Genomic DNA, 14,845 nt, shown 5'->3' with positions numbered 1-14,845 from the left:
TTTGTTCAGAGAGGCCATCAGCGTTGAAGAACGCCAAGGTCAGGGAGACTGGTTTAATTCTCCGATTCGAGCTACCCATTACGGTCGCTTGTTGAGGGTGGATTGGGGAATCTGATATTCCCCGATTTGATCAAAAAAGGATTTGTAGAGGAACATAACCTCCATCCGTTTGATGATGTCATTGCCGGCCGCAATGAGGGCGCGCCCAATAACGCCGATCATTTGCAGATCGGGAGCGCTTCTGAGCACGCCGAAGAAAGCGGCCGACGCGTCCTCGTCCGTGATGCCGTCACCGACCGCGCCATTGACGCGGGCGGTGGCGATTTGACGGGGACGCTGGTCTGTCTGTCTCGTCTGAGAGGGGGGAGGTTTTGCACCGCTTTTGGCGGTGATGATTCAAAACCTGGGGGGGGGGGGCTATCGACGCCGCGACAGGTGAGGCCTGTGGCGTTTGCCTCGGAGCATGTTTTTGAATCGTCCAGGGATTCTTAACGGCGGAGGGACGCAGTTGGACGTTTGTCACGTCCGCGTACGTAGCAGGGCGAGATGAGGGAGGGGTTGGGGCCGCAGGTGCAGCCCTCTGAGGGATTTGGGGAGGCTTGCCTTGCGGCTTGCCTTGGGGCTTTGGAGTTAAGCCTTTTTGCTGCCTTTTTGGTGCTTTCGGGCAGCCCCGCCAGTTGGCTGGGTGTCCCGATTCACCGCAAAGGACGCAAGCGGGCGGGTCGGAGGAGTCCCGAGTGCGTGGGCACTCTTTAGTGGAGTGGGAGTTTAGGCACTTTACGCACCTAGGCTTGGCGTGACAATGCCTCGCCGAATGGCCGTACAACTGGCAGTTGTGGCATTGGCCGACAACGCCGCGGCTGAGGGGTTTCTCGACGTTAATGCCGCCGAGACCAGCCACCTCTTTGATTTGAAAGACCGCTTTCGCGGCTTTAGTCATTTCTAAAATGACTAGAACTAAATTAAAGGGCTGTTTAGCGCCTTTGTTAGCTCGGTACATTCTATGTACCTCGAGCACGGGGAGATTTTGGGACTTTAGATCCTGGAGGATGAAGTCCTCCGAGATCTCGTATGGGACATTACGGATTACGACGCGTAGGTGGCGTTCGTCCTCCAGGGCGTACGTATGGTACGCTACGTTCCGTTCCCTCAGAAATTTCTGAAGGGCACGGTGGTCTTGTTCAGTCGGGATCTTGATTCTGATCCCGTGGCCGATGTTGGTGGCCGAAGTGAATCGGATGTTCCGCTTGTTGCAAGCGGCCGACACCATTGTCCACTTGCTCTTATCTTGGAGGATAAGAGGAGGGGGGACTTTGGCACGGCTGCCGCTGTCGGGAATTGGCGCGGGTTTTGGCGCGAGTTTAGAAGGCCTGGCCTCACCGGAGGGTTTGGCGGCCTTGGTCGGCGGGAGTGCCTTGTCTTTGGACCGTTTTTGGCGTTTATTGCCAACGGTGACGAACTCTTCATCGTCCGATGAAGCGGGAGAGGCGGGAGAGAGGGTGGTTGTCTCCATGTGGGTGTTCATGGAGTTACCAGCGGGGGTTTCCGGCTCCGAGGAGTCGGATTTCTCCATAGCAGTCTGGGACGGGGGGGATTCGGCTTCAGAGTCCTCCGAAGCCTGGGATTTGGCCTTCTTGGCCGAGTCGCCGATTAATTTCGGCAGGTAGGGGCTTAGCCATGGCTGTTTAAGCCTGGCGAACAAGCAGAATTTGTTGAGGTGCACACTTGAGGACAGGTAGTCCGTTAGGACATCCCTGAATGTTTCGACAACATGCTCCGGGATTTCGTCGGGGTCGGGAGGTTTTTCCATAGTGAGGAAGGAGGGCACGCGGTTACGAGGAAAAAGGAAGGTTGACTTATTTCCTCAAGATGATAGCGTTCGTCCTGAGAAGGACGGCGCGGGGGGTACACGGGCTACTCCCGAAGGGTGCGGCGCCCTGAGAAGGGCACACTCCGTGCAAAATAGGATGATTCACAAGAACACAAAACGCACACGTGCGCCTGTGCTCCCTGAACGATCCCCTTATCGCCCTTACAAGGACGGTTTCGGTTCACGGGCGACTCCCGGAGGGTGCGGCGCCCTTAAAGGGCACACTCCGTGAAATAGGAAATTCGGCAAAACACTAAACGCACGAGTGCGCTAGTGCTCCCCGAAAATTCCCCTGATCGCCCTTAAAAGGACGGTTGAGGTTCACGGGCTACTCCCGAAGGGTGCGGCGTCCTAAAGGACACACTCCGTGAAATAGGACTTCCACGGAAACAATAGCGCACAAGTGCACTTTGTTCCTGGAATAATCCCCTGATGGTCCAGAAAAGGACGAATTGCGATACACGGGCAACTCCCGAGGGGTGCGGCGCCCTCCGTGAAGAAGGGCACACTCCGTGTAATAAGACGTTTCGCAGGAACGGTGTGCGCGGCTGCGCTCACTATTCCTCGAATAGTCTCCGAGAGTCCTGAACGTTTCGAATTGGCGAGCCAATCACCACAGGGCGAATGAGTCACAATCCAAACGGGCAGAGATTTCCTGCACGTGCTCCGGAGGTAGGGAACGGGCAGAACGTCCTCACGCCTCAAGAGTACGAACCGGAATGGTGTGGTGTGTGTGGGCGGGGAGCAAGCAGCAAGACGGTTTTATACGCAAGCAAGTTTCACCCAACAAACATCGCGTGCACACCGCACGTAGCGCCCTCGGCGCGCCTGCGGCCGCACCGGGCGTCACAGAAACTCAAGCTCGACACGTGTAGCGGAAACGGGACGGAGCTATCCAGACTAAAGAGACAGCAATACAAAATTCTCAGAAATCTATGCAAATCCATTTTATTATCCTCAATAACTTTTAGATAGATTTCCTATTGTAAATACGCTCACACTATTGGCTATAATTCCATATTTTTGATTTGCTAAAAACAATCTCTCTTCATCATTGGTTATAATTCCGTATTTTTGATTCGTCCTTGCCTTTTCCATTGTAAATAGTTTTATATAAATATGTCCAACTTTTGTAAATAAACCATTCCATTCTCACCTTCTGAAACGGAGTATTATTCTACTACAACAAACCCTGGAGAATCTCTCTCTCTCCAAATTGGTGACCTCCGACTGAACAACATCAAGAAGAAGAATCCCTGCTCGTCGGCCCAGCGGAAAAATTCCTGAAGAAAGAAATTTCAACGCGGAATCTCTGCCCGACTGCAACAAAAGAAGGAATCATCATGGACGCCGAAAAATCTGCCGCAAATGCCGTCGCCGCCGCCGCATCGCAATCCACACAGCCCGATCCAGCCCACGTCCACAACCAGCCCGAAATCGCCAACATATCCCTCGCTCTGCGGATACCACCATTCTGGCGCGACCGACCACGTCTATGGTTCTACAGTTTCGAGGCTGCCACCCACGACCAAAGGAAGGGTGAACAGAAGATGGCGCAGATGGTCATCGCTCGCCTGGAAAAACAAGACATAGAGCAAATCAGCGACCTCCTCTACAATCCGCCAGAGACGAACCCATACCAGGCTATTAAGGAGCGTCTCATCACCGCCTACGAAGAATCGGACAGCCGCCAATTCCAAAAGCTTCTGTCCGAAATGGAACTAGGCGACCAGAAGCCGACCCACCTACTACGACGGATGCGCGATCTCGCTCGAGACAGAATTCCCGACGCCACACTACGACTCATGTGGACCAACCACCTACCGGCACATATTCGCTCTGTCCTCGCCGTAAGCGAATCATTTAGCACAAAAACCGCACTGGAAGAGCTTGCCCTACTTGCTGACAAAATGATGGAGCAACATCGTGAAATTGCCGCCGTCAACATTACCACGTCGTCGCAGTCCCAATCATCATCACAGACCCAGTCATCATCGCAATCGTCAGATACGCAATTTCTGATCAACGAATTAAGAAAACTTTCCGTCGAAATCGCAGAACTGAAATCAAGACCGCCATACAACAACAACAATTATCGAAGAAATCGATCCCAGTCCCGGAACCGCAACTATTCTCGTCCAAACTCACGAGATAATTCGCCATCGCCACATTGTTTCTACCACCGACGTTTTGGAGCACAAGCGAGAAAATGTACATCGCCCTGTTCCTACATCACGAAAAACGAGAAGCCGGAAAACTAGACCGAACGTTGGCTGAGGCGGAACCCAGCGTTCTCCCATGTACATACCGCCTATTCGTCACAGACAAAAAAACTGGATTATCTTTCCTGGTGGACACCGGTGCGAACATTTCGGCTATACCTAGGCTAAAACCAGCCTAACTAAGCCGCTACCCTACAAGCTGTATGCCGCCAACAACACCGTCATATCAACATACGGCGAAAAAACACTCGAACTCGATCTCAACCTACGTCGTCCATACAAGTGGAAATTCATCGTCGCAGACGTATCGAAGCCGATCCTGGGAGCCGATTTTCTCAAACATCATCAACTCATCGTCGATCTCAAAAACAAAAGATTAATCGACAACGTTACGAGTTTAAAGGTCAACGCCCCTGTTCGAGCAACATCTGTACCTACAATACGCATTATAGACTCGAATAATTCGTATCACGCGATACTCGCCGATTATCCCGGAATTACTCGACTCACCGCCATGAATATCAACAATAGTAAGATCAACGTTCAACATTACATCGAAACCGAAGGTCAACCTGTGCACTGCCGAGCTCGTCCCATACCACCTCATCGCTACGAGAAAGTCAAGCAAGAGTTCCAAAATATGATTGAACAAGGACTTTGTCGACCCAGCAAGAGCCCATGGTCATCACCACTTCACGTCGTACCAAAGAAGAACGGAGACATCAGAGTCTGTGGTGATTATCGCCGTCTCAACGCGATCACTAAACCCGACCGCTATCCAGTTCCAAGGGTTAAAGACTTCACCTACCAGCTTGCCGGGAAGACCATATTCTCAGTTTTGGATCTAAATCGAGCTTATCAACAACTGATGGTTCGTGAGGAAGACATCGAAAAGACAGCCATCATCACACCGATGGGACTATTCGAATTCCCACGAATGTGTCCAGGTCTCAAGAACGCAGGTCAAACCTTCCAACGTTTCATCCACCAAGTACTCAGAGGACAACCTTTCGTCTTTCCATTCATCGACGACGTACTCATAGCATCAGAAAACGAAACCCAGCACCGTGAACACCTACGGCAAGTACTCGAACGACTTGAAGAACATGGCATCACCATCAACCCAGCAAAATGTCACTTTGGCCAACCTGAAGTAAAGTTCTTGGGCTACATCGTATCCAAAGATGGTATCAAACCACCAGCTGAAAAGGTAGACATCATCTCAAAATACCCCAAGCCCAACACTATTGAAGAACTACGTCGTTTTCTCGGTATGTTGAATTTCTACCGCGATCACATACCCAACGCCGCATCTATCCAAGCACCACTCAATGCACATCTCCACAACGTCAAGAAACGCGACAAAACCGTCATACAATGGACACAAGAGTCATCGGACGCATTCGAAGCATGTAAAAACAGCATATGCAACGCTGCTTTACTCGCCCACCCGTCCCACGATGCTACTTACGCCCTATTTTGCGACGCTTCGGATAAATCAGCTGGCGCCGTGCTACAACAATACATCGACGACCCATTTGACTATTTTGGGGTCGATTTTTGAAAAAAAAACGTAGTTTATGTTTGAACGCGGGTTTTAAACTATATACATACCAAATTTCATCAAAATCGGTTCAGCGGTTCAGGCGTGAAAGCGGAACGATGATTTTCATACAAACTTTCAACCCCCCATTTGACTATTTTGGGGGTCGATTTTTGAAAAAAAAACGTAGTTTATGTTTGAACGCGGGTCTTAAACTATGTACATACCAAATTTCATCAAAATCGGTTCAGCGGGTCAGGCGTGAAAGCGGAACGATGATTTTCATACAAACTTTCACCCCCCCATTTGAGTATTTTGGGGGTCGATTTTTGAAAAAAAAATGTAGTTTATGTTTGAACGCGGGTTTTAAATTTTTTTATACATACCAAATTTCATCAAAATCGGTTCAGCGGGTCAGGCGTGAAAGCGGAACGATGATTTTCATACAAACTTTCACCCCCCCATTTGAGTATTTTGGGGGTCGATTTTTGAAAAAAAAAACGTAGTTTATGTTTGAACGCGGGTTTTAAATTTTTTTATACATACCAAATTTCATCAAAATCGGTTCAGAGGTTCAGGCGTGAAAGCGGAACGATGATTTTCATACAAACTTTCAACCCCCCATTTGACTATTTGGGGGTCGATTTTTGAAAAAAAAAATGGTCTATGTTTGACCGCGGGTCTTAAACTATGTACATACCAAATTTCATCAAAATCGGTTCAGCGGGTCAGGCGTGAAAGCGGAACGATGATTTTCATACAAACTTTCACCCCCCCATTTGAGTATTTTGGGGGTCGATTTTTGAAAAAAAAAATGTAGTTTATGTTTGAACGCGGGTTTTAAATTTTTTTATACATACCAAATTTCATCAAAATCGGTTCAGCGGGTCAGGCGTGAAAGCGGAACGATGATTTTCATACAAACTTTCACCCCCCCATTTGAGTATTTTGGGGGTCGATTTTTGAAAAAAAAACGTAGTTTATGTTTGAACGCGGGTTTTAAATTTTTTTATACATACCAAATTTCATCAAAATCGGTTCAGAGGTTCAGGCGTGAAAGCGGAACGATGATTTTCATACAAACTTTCACCCCCCCATTTGAGTATTTTGGGGGTCGATTTTTGAAAAAAAAAACGTAGTTTATGTTTGAACGCGGGTCTTAAACTATGTACATACCAAATTTCATCAAAATCGGTTCAGCGGGTCAGGCGTGAAAGCGGAACGATGATTTTCATACAAACTTTCACCCCCCCATTTGAGTATTTCGGGGGTCGATTTTTGAAAAAAAAAAATGTAGTTTATGTTTGAACGCGGGTTTTAAATTTTTTTATACATACCAAATTTCATCAAAATCGGTTCAGAGGTTCAGGCGTGAAAGCGGATGATGATGCGGCGTGATTTTCATACAAACTTTCAACCCCCCATTTGACTATTTGGGGGTCGATTTTTGAAAAAAAAATGGTCTATGTTTGAACGCGGGTCTTAAACTATGTACATACCAAAGGAGATGGCCCAAAACTGCCCTAGGAACGTATACATAAATGGTATTTTCCTATAATACTGAAATATTAATTTATTAATTATCACGTATTCATTTTTTTCCTAGAACTTGTCAAAATGATTTTCTGTAATAAAAGATTCTTAATCTTATTTCACTTCCTTTCATGGCTTCCTTGACAACAACGAGTTAAGTGTTGCCATTCAAAAGTTTTTATTAACTTCCCGTACGATTACTGATTTCGATTTAATCGATATTTATGAAGATGTACAGTATATACGCTTAGTAAGAAGCGTTATTTTGGGACCGCTTCAATATGTTTAGGTATATTTAATAACAATCTATATATTTAACTTTACAAATAATCTGTTTGGTGTACATTTGGAATTGATTGTGTTACTTAAATCGATAAAAATATATTTTTATTAAAAATCGATTTTATGATCTGGCAACACTGGTCAGACCGACGCGAAGTTACATTTGAATTGAAAATCTCTCAGACCTCACTCGTTCGTTCATCCGTTCGTTGTTACGTTGAGCTTTTTATCTGATATTTATAATTGTTTATTTATATTTTGAGTAATGATTTTTAGTCGGCGGTGGCACTAGTTTCACATAAGGGAGCCCCTTAAACCTAAATCAAATGGTTGTATCATGATAGACGATGCTGCTAGCAATCCATCACTATTTTGATTTCCTGTTTAGTATTTAGCAAGACTATGAGGCGTAGTTAAACGCCTCATGGTCTTGCTAAATATGGCCTTAGATTCTGTATAGCCTAAGGGATAAAGACAAGTAAGATTTTTAGGATTAGCATACATCATAGTCTCACGTGTTTGGGGGATAGACAGACCTGTTGCCATAAAACACAAATTCACATTTATCAAGTTGGTGAGGCGTATTGTTAAATCAAGAATTCGAAATAGTGATGGATTGCTTGTCGCATCGCCTGTCATAAATCCACGGTGACTCATTTTACGGCACATTCTATATTTTTTAATTATAAAAATATTGTTAAATGTGTTTATTGCAGTCCAAATAAATGAATCGCACTTTGAAACAATGTTTTTTATTTGAGTACTTTTTTCTCCTGAAAATATTAGTAAATCATATTTTTTTTGTTTTCTTTTCCTGTATCATATCTGTTGCAACTAGTTATACATTTAGTTCTGCATAAATATTTAGAAAAAAAAATCTACTATATGTTCAGTTCAGAGTGTATTTGAATACATGCTGTTGTTTGTGTTGATAGAATTCTCACATACATTACAAATAAATATATATATTTCTTTAATATAAAGAATAACCACGCGGGCGAAGCCGCGGGGCAACAACTAGTACTACTTATATAAGTACCACAAATAAATACAAACTGCAATGGTACGTTTACGATTCATGTTCGCACCAGACTAGTTAAGTGATGTGTAATGTGTATGCGACAGTAAAAACTCCTGAATAAAAACTTATAGCAAAAGCATTTTATAAGAAGTTTGTTGATTAATTGAGCCAGTAGATGAGGAAGTTTATTTTTAAGATTGTAGACATTTGACAAGTTCCTGAAACTTTTTTCATACAAAATATGAATATACAGTGATTCAAGATTATATAAGAGTAGTTGTTTTGTGTATACATTCCAGGGCAGTCGTCCATACTTCAGTTGGGCCATCTCCTTTCATCAAAATCGGTTCAGCGGGTCAGGCGTGAAAGCGGAACGATGATTTTCATACAAACTTTCACCCCCCCATTTGAGTATTTTGGGGGTCGATTTTTGAAAAAAAAAATGTAGTTTATGTTTGAACGCGGGTTTTAAATTTTTTTATACATACCAAATTTCATCAAAATCGGTTCAGCGGGTCAGGCGTGAAAGCGGAACGATGATTTTCATACAAACTTTCACCCCCCCATTTGAGTATTTTGGGGGTCGATTTTTGAAAAAAAAAAACGTAGTTTATGTTTGAACGCGGGTTTTAAATTTTTTTATACATACCAAATTTCATCAAAATCGGTTCAGAGGTTCAGGCGTGAAAGCGGAACGATGATTTTCATACAAACTTTCAACCCCCCATTTGACTATTTGGGGGTCGATTTTTGAAAAAAAAATGGTCTATGTTTGACCGCGGGTCTTAAACTATGTACATACCAAATTTCATCAAAATCGGTTCAGCGGGTCAGGCGTGAAAGCGGAACGATGATTTTCATACAAACTTTCACCCCCCCATTTGAGTATTTCGGGGGTCGATTTTTGAAAAAAAAAATGTAGTTTATGTTTGAACGCGGGTTTTAAATTTTTTTATACATACCAAATTTCATCAAAATCGGTTCAGAGGTTCAGGCGTGAAAGCGGAACGATGATTTTCATACAAACTTTCAACCCCCCATTTGACTATTTGGGGGTCGATTTTTGAAAAAAAAAATGGCCTATGTTTGAACGCGGGTCTTAAACTATGTTCATACCAAATTTCATCAAAATCGGTTCAGTGGTTCGGCCGTGAAAGAGGAACAGACAGACAGACAGACAGACTTTCGCATTTATAATATTAATACGGCTACAACATTCCTCCACGAAAGTCATAAAATTTATGTGCAAAAGACGTATTTACGAATATGCGCTCACAGACTGCGTACTTTCTTCTTTCATCGGCCATATCCTTCTTTACATTCGCGAGAAGGGTAGAATGTATACGCGTAACCGTTGCCGATACATATAGCTGTCTAACAGTCAATACTCCTGCCTCTTGATAAAGTTTATTTGTGGGATAAAGTCGCGGTTTAGGCAAGCTTACTTTGAGTATAAGCCTTTGCGCCCTTTCCAATTCTATCATATCTGTTTTGGTACATCCACCCCAAGTGGAAATGCAGTACGTTATAATTAAATATAAATAAATAAATATATACGGGACAAATTACACAGATTAAGTTAGCCTCGAAGTAAGTTCGAGACTTGTGTTACGAGATACTAACTCAACGATACTATATTTTATAATAAATACTTATATAGATAAACATCCAAGACCCAGGCCAATCAGAAAAAGTTCTTTTCTCATCATGCCCTGGCCGGGTTTCGAACCCGGGACCTCCGGTGTCACAGACAAGCGTACTACCGCTGCGCCACAGAGGCCGTCATTGTTGACTTAGCCAAAGCATCATAGACCATATTAATTGTACTTTTATCTGCCACGTCACGTAATTGTTTGAATAAATAGGTCAATTTCCTGACTCTTAGTGATACCGCATGTATATGTTGTTTAATTCTTGAGTCAATATGAACACCGAGATATTTTATTGTTTGGACAGAAGAAATGGTTGGACAGTCACAAGCTAAGTGTGTTGGGATGACGCATTTGTGAGCAATGATAGACTGCGATATACCAGCCATTTCGGCCCAGTTACGAATGGAAAACAGCATGTATTTCGTTTTGTCCTCATTAAGAGTGAGGCTGTTGGCCATTAACCATTGAGAAACCCTATCAAAGCCCCTCTGTGCAAGGTTGAAAAGTTGGTCCCATGTGGATGCATAGAAGGTGAGTGTAGTGTCGTCCGCGTAAGATGCAATTCGACAATTTCCTAATTTCATTTAGCATAACTCATTTATATAGCAAAGAAAAAGTTTAGGCCCAAGAATACTGCCCTGCGGTACGCCAAATTCGACCGGTTTGTCGTCACTTATATATTCTCCTATTTTAACACAATGTGTTCTATTTTTCAAATAGTCTGAGAATAGTGAAAGCGTTGTACCTCTTACACCCAGAGCCTCTAATTTTTTTAATAGACACGGAACAGAAACTGTGTCGAAAGCCTTACTAAAGTCCATAAAGATTGTGAAGCATTTCATAAAGACTTGACTTTTAATTGTCTTCTTAACATAGATATCGAGTTCAATTAAAAGTTTGTTAGATTGGTTTAATATATCCTCAATCGAGCTGTTTTGTTCTGGCAGTAGCAGTTAAGTTTCGATTACTGTATTTTATCATTCCACATTCTTCAAGACCACATCAAATACAAATACTGTATTTGCTATAAATGCGGTACAATTATAGGTGTAAAAAAGCATATACATTTCGCGCATTTAACCAGTCATGGCATGCAAAAATACAGAAAATTTAAATATCTAAATGAAAATTAAAATAATGTCATATTAAATGTTCTTGTCAAAATTTATTTTTTATCTAAATATTCGTCAACAGTATAAAACAATTTTTCGATAAGCCACAGTTTTAATTTAATTTTAAAGGCATTCAGAGATAGCGACATTATATCCTCATTGAGGTCGTTGTATATTTTGACAGCCATTTGATAACTATTTCTGCTTTTTACTTTAGAGTAGATTTAGTCTATTAGGATGTCTACAGCTATATTTGCTAGTGTCACTTCGTTTTATAAATAAGTTAGGGTTATTTTTGACAAACACACATAATTCGAATATATATAGGCATGGAACACTCAATATTTTTAATTCTTTAAATAGAGGTTTGCATGATCTCCATTGTTCGTATGCACTTGTTGCCTCGGTGGAAATTTATTTTCCTGATCACTCGATTCTGAATACATTATGTTCTAGAACATTTTTTTGTAAATTCTTCTTCCAGTACCTACTCTTTCTGATTCCTCATTCGTCTTACCTATGTTCCGTTTTTTTTTAACATAAGACGGTTTTATTTTTTTTGCCTCGATTGAGTGAAGTATGTGGCTTCGTTTCTAGCATGTTTCTTAGATATTAGGTAACTGAAAATAAGGAATTCTAAATTCATAATATTTTTTAAGTTGCTTATTTCCAAGCTGCTATATCGCTTACTACTTATGCATCTACTAATCTCCTGATTCCTTGAACACCGAGAATAGCTCTCTCCATAGATCGTTGAATGATCCTTAGATTATAGAGATCACGTTTCGGCAACACAGGACAACAAACCCTGCCTAGACGAGTAAGATTTAGAGAGACCTCCTTCTCAAAGTTGGACCTACACTTTCTGACCTAATGCGACCTATTCGTCGACAACTTCGAAGATCGAGTACCCCACTGCTACTGGAGGGGCTTGAGGGATAACTTGCGTCTTGTCTATGTTTATTTTAAGGGCCATTTGTTATTATTAATTTTTTTTCTGCGATGTATTTAATAAGTTTTTTAAATTAACATTTATTTTCAACTTCATAATAAATTATAACATTATAAGTTTTAATAAAAGATCGTATATTGATGAATGATGATCGAATAACAGTATTTTATTATACTATAAGACTAGCTACAATACAACTCGAACAACAATACAAAAAAGATGTTGCAGTACATAATGTGATACGCGTTTGTAAGGGTGCGTCTACACGTGGTCTACACCAATAGCAAAGTGCGGGGTTTGCACAATATGTTAAGGGGGGCAACAAGTCTCAGCCAATCAAAAGATTGCGCAACTTGAAACTATACCTACAAATGTATTACGCCATATGATTTGATGGATTTATTTATATAAAAATCGGGATACCTAATAATTTTGGATTTCGGATTTCTATGATCGCATAGTTATAAGTATAGGTACTTCTCTTTTGAGTTTTGTTTCTACCGAGTTGTTCAACAAAATGATATCGTTGCTTGTTTTCAAGTTCCAGTTGTTTAAGAGCTTTTATAATGTCTTCAATTTTTTTCGAATTAATTGCTTTCACTTGCTGCAGCCTGTCCTTGTTTTGTGTTCCCTAGTCCTTTATTATAAATTCAGCATTAAATTAAATTGTAAATTGAAATAATTTAACAATTTTGTAACTTCGTGAAAATAAGTAAAATTAAATAAGACATCGAAAATTGCCACTATTAAATTTATCGACCATTAAATGAATGTGGTATTTCGCGTTTGTCTATTGAAGGGTTATATTAATAACAATAACATGAAGGCCATTTACTTATATATTGCCTTTCAAATAAATAATTAAATGACAATAAAGTTATTATAAATGGTTAGCTCCCTTCCAGGGAAATTTGGCGGTCGACTTTAATAAACAGGTAGAGACGTGAATATCAGAAATACTGAATATTAAATTAACAAACGAGATGACGGTTCGGTTCCCTTCGTGCGCGAGTCCGACTCGCGCTTGGCCCGAATTACTGTTCCGTGCCATCATAACATTCAACAATGTGATCCACAATTTTTTGTAGTATCTTTTGGAAGATAAAAGATCTTTATTTCCCTTACTTTTTCATGACTCGTCTGTTTGTATATTTTCCAAGTAGTACCAACTAGTTTGTTTTGGGTATAACAGTTCGCAACTATCATAAATATTTACTGCCTCATCCTCTGTATTCATCGCTACTGTCACCTACTAATTGTGCTAAGCGTAGGTTCGGTTTTTGTTAGAGGGGACGGCACGACCCTCTTTCAAAATTCTTCGAAAAGCAATCAATTTGAACATTGCGTTTCGCAAACTGCGTAATTTTTCTTGGAGTTCTAGTGACTGGAACTGCTATTGTTGAACCGTTTTGGTTTATGATGTTAAAGAAAAGGCACTTCTTCAGTAAGTCGTTGCAAACATGCCTGAGAACTCTGCACACTAAAGGTCGTAAATTTGCATTTGGATTAATATTACGTTTTGAAAAGTGCCATTATAATGTTAGTTTTCTCGAATTTCTCTTCTGACAGAAACTCGACAAAAATACTTTTCTTATTTATAAGCGTTTAAAAAAAAAATCGTTATCCTTACGTCATTTAAAGATTGTTATCTACATTTCAGTATCATACAATATTTTTTAATCGTAACAATCATATGAAATCATTGCCAAAAGTATGTATCATAGTATTTCGCTATCCTTTTTCCTGGATCACGAATTAGCCGATTCCCCGTTCCCGTGGGAATTTCTGGTAATTCTCTTCTCTTCGTTTTAAGAAAACAATTCCAAACTTAATATATTTACATACAAAAAAAAATTTGTAGTTGTATAAATTCAACCGTTCGCGCAGAATGAACCAGACCGACTCTTCGGCTGGTAGTTACTTACAACTTCAGACCAATATACCATTACACAGGTCGTGTCGCATCCTTTCAGCTGCGTCTCATTCACACGCATTTCATCCACTAAGAACCTCTGGTATTTGGGATGTGCGTTGACAGGTCAACCAGTCGGTGTTCTGTTGTTGTTATATTTAGAATTAAAATCTCTTACCTATGCCTGGCCAACGTGTTTCTAATAACAAGCAAACGGAGTTGCGGGCAACATCTACTTTAGATATACATATATATCAATCTAGTCAAGGTTTACTTTTATTTCAATTCCATTATAAACGGCTGAACGTGGCTTTTCAGTCACTTCGAGACTGTTGACTCTATGTGCTCCGTAAGGAAAAAAGACGTAATTATATATACTGTAAGTATACCTAGTATGAATTCATATTCCTCTGAAATGAGTGAATTTTAATACACTTTAATATTATGTTGGGTTGACTTAACTAAAAGCTTCGGATTCTGAATAGCCTAATGATGGAATTGATATTCTGTACGGGGAGAATAGGCACCGAGAATTTATCGAAATATCTTTATGGCCATCATGAGTCAAATTTTCTAGACTGTTACCACTGGCTATCCAATAATGGATAAATACGTGACTATGTATGTAAGTAAGTATGTATTATTCCGATGTTGATACTCTGTTATTCTTTGGTCGAAAATTTTCTGTATTCTGTATGTGGTGGATCATAATAATATTTTAAAGGAATTGTTACGTACTGCGTTTG

The 14,845-nt window shown here is 41.3% G+C and overlaps 1 protein-coding gene across 1 annotated transcript; it reads left to right on the top strand.

Annotated features, from left to right (window-relative positions):
* Positions 1-3,213: 3,213 nt before the first annotated feature.
* On the top strand, positions 3,214-4,025 carry LOC132902578 (uncharacterized). Its single transcript, XM_060948344.1, has 2 exons — positions 3,214-3,872; positions 3,929-4,025. The coding sequence occupies exons 1-2, from the start codon at positions 3,214-3,216 to the stop codon at positions 4,023-4,025; spliced, it is 756 nt and encodes a 251-aa protein (XP_060804327.1).
* The last annotated feature ends 10,820 nt before the right edge of the window (positions 4,026-14,845 follow it).

The sequence above is a fragment of the Amyelois transitella genome, chromosome 15 (genome assembly GCF_032362555.1).
Source record: "Amyelois transitella isolate CPQ chromosome 15, ilAmyTran1.1, whole genome shotgun sequence".
Classification (NCBI taxonomy): Eukaryota; Metazoa; Arthropoda; class Insecta; order Lepidoptera; family Pyralidae; genus Amyelois; species Amyelois transitella.
This window is presented reverse-complemented; position numbering and strand designations above follow the sequence as displayed.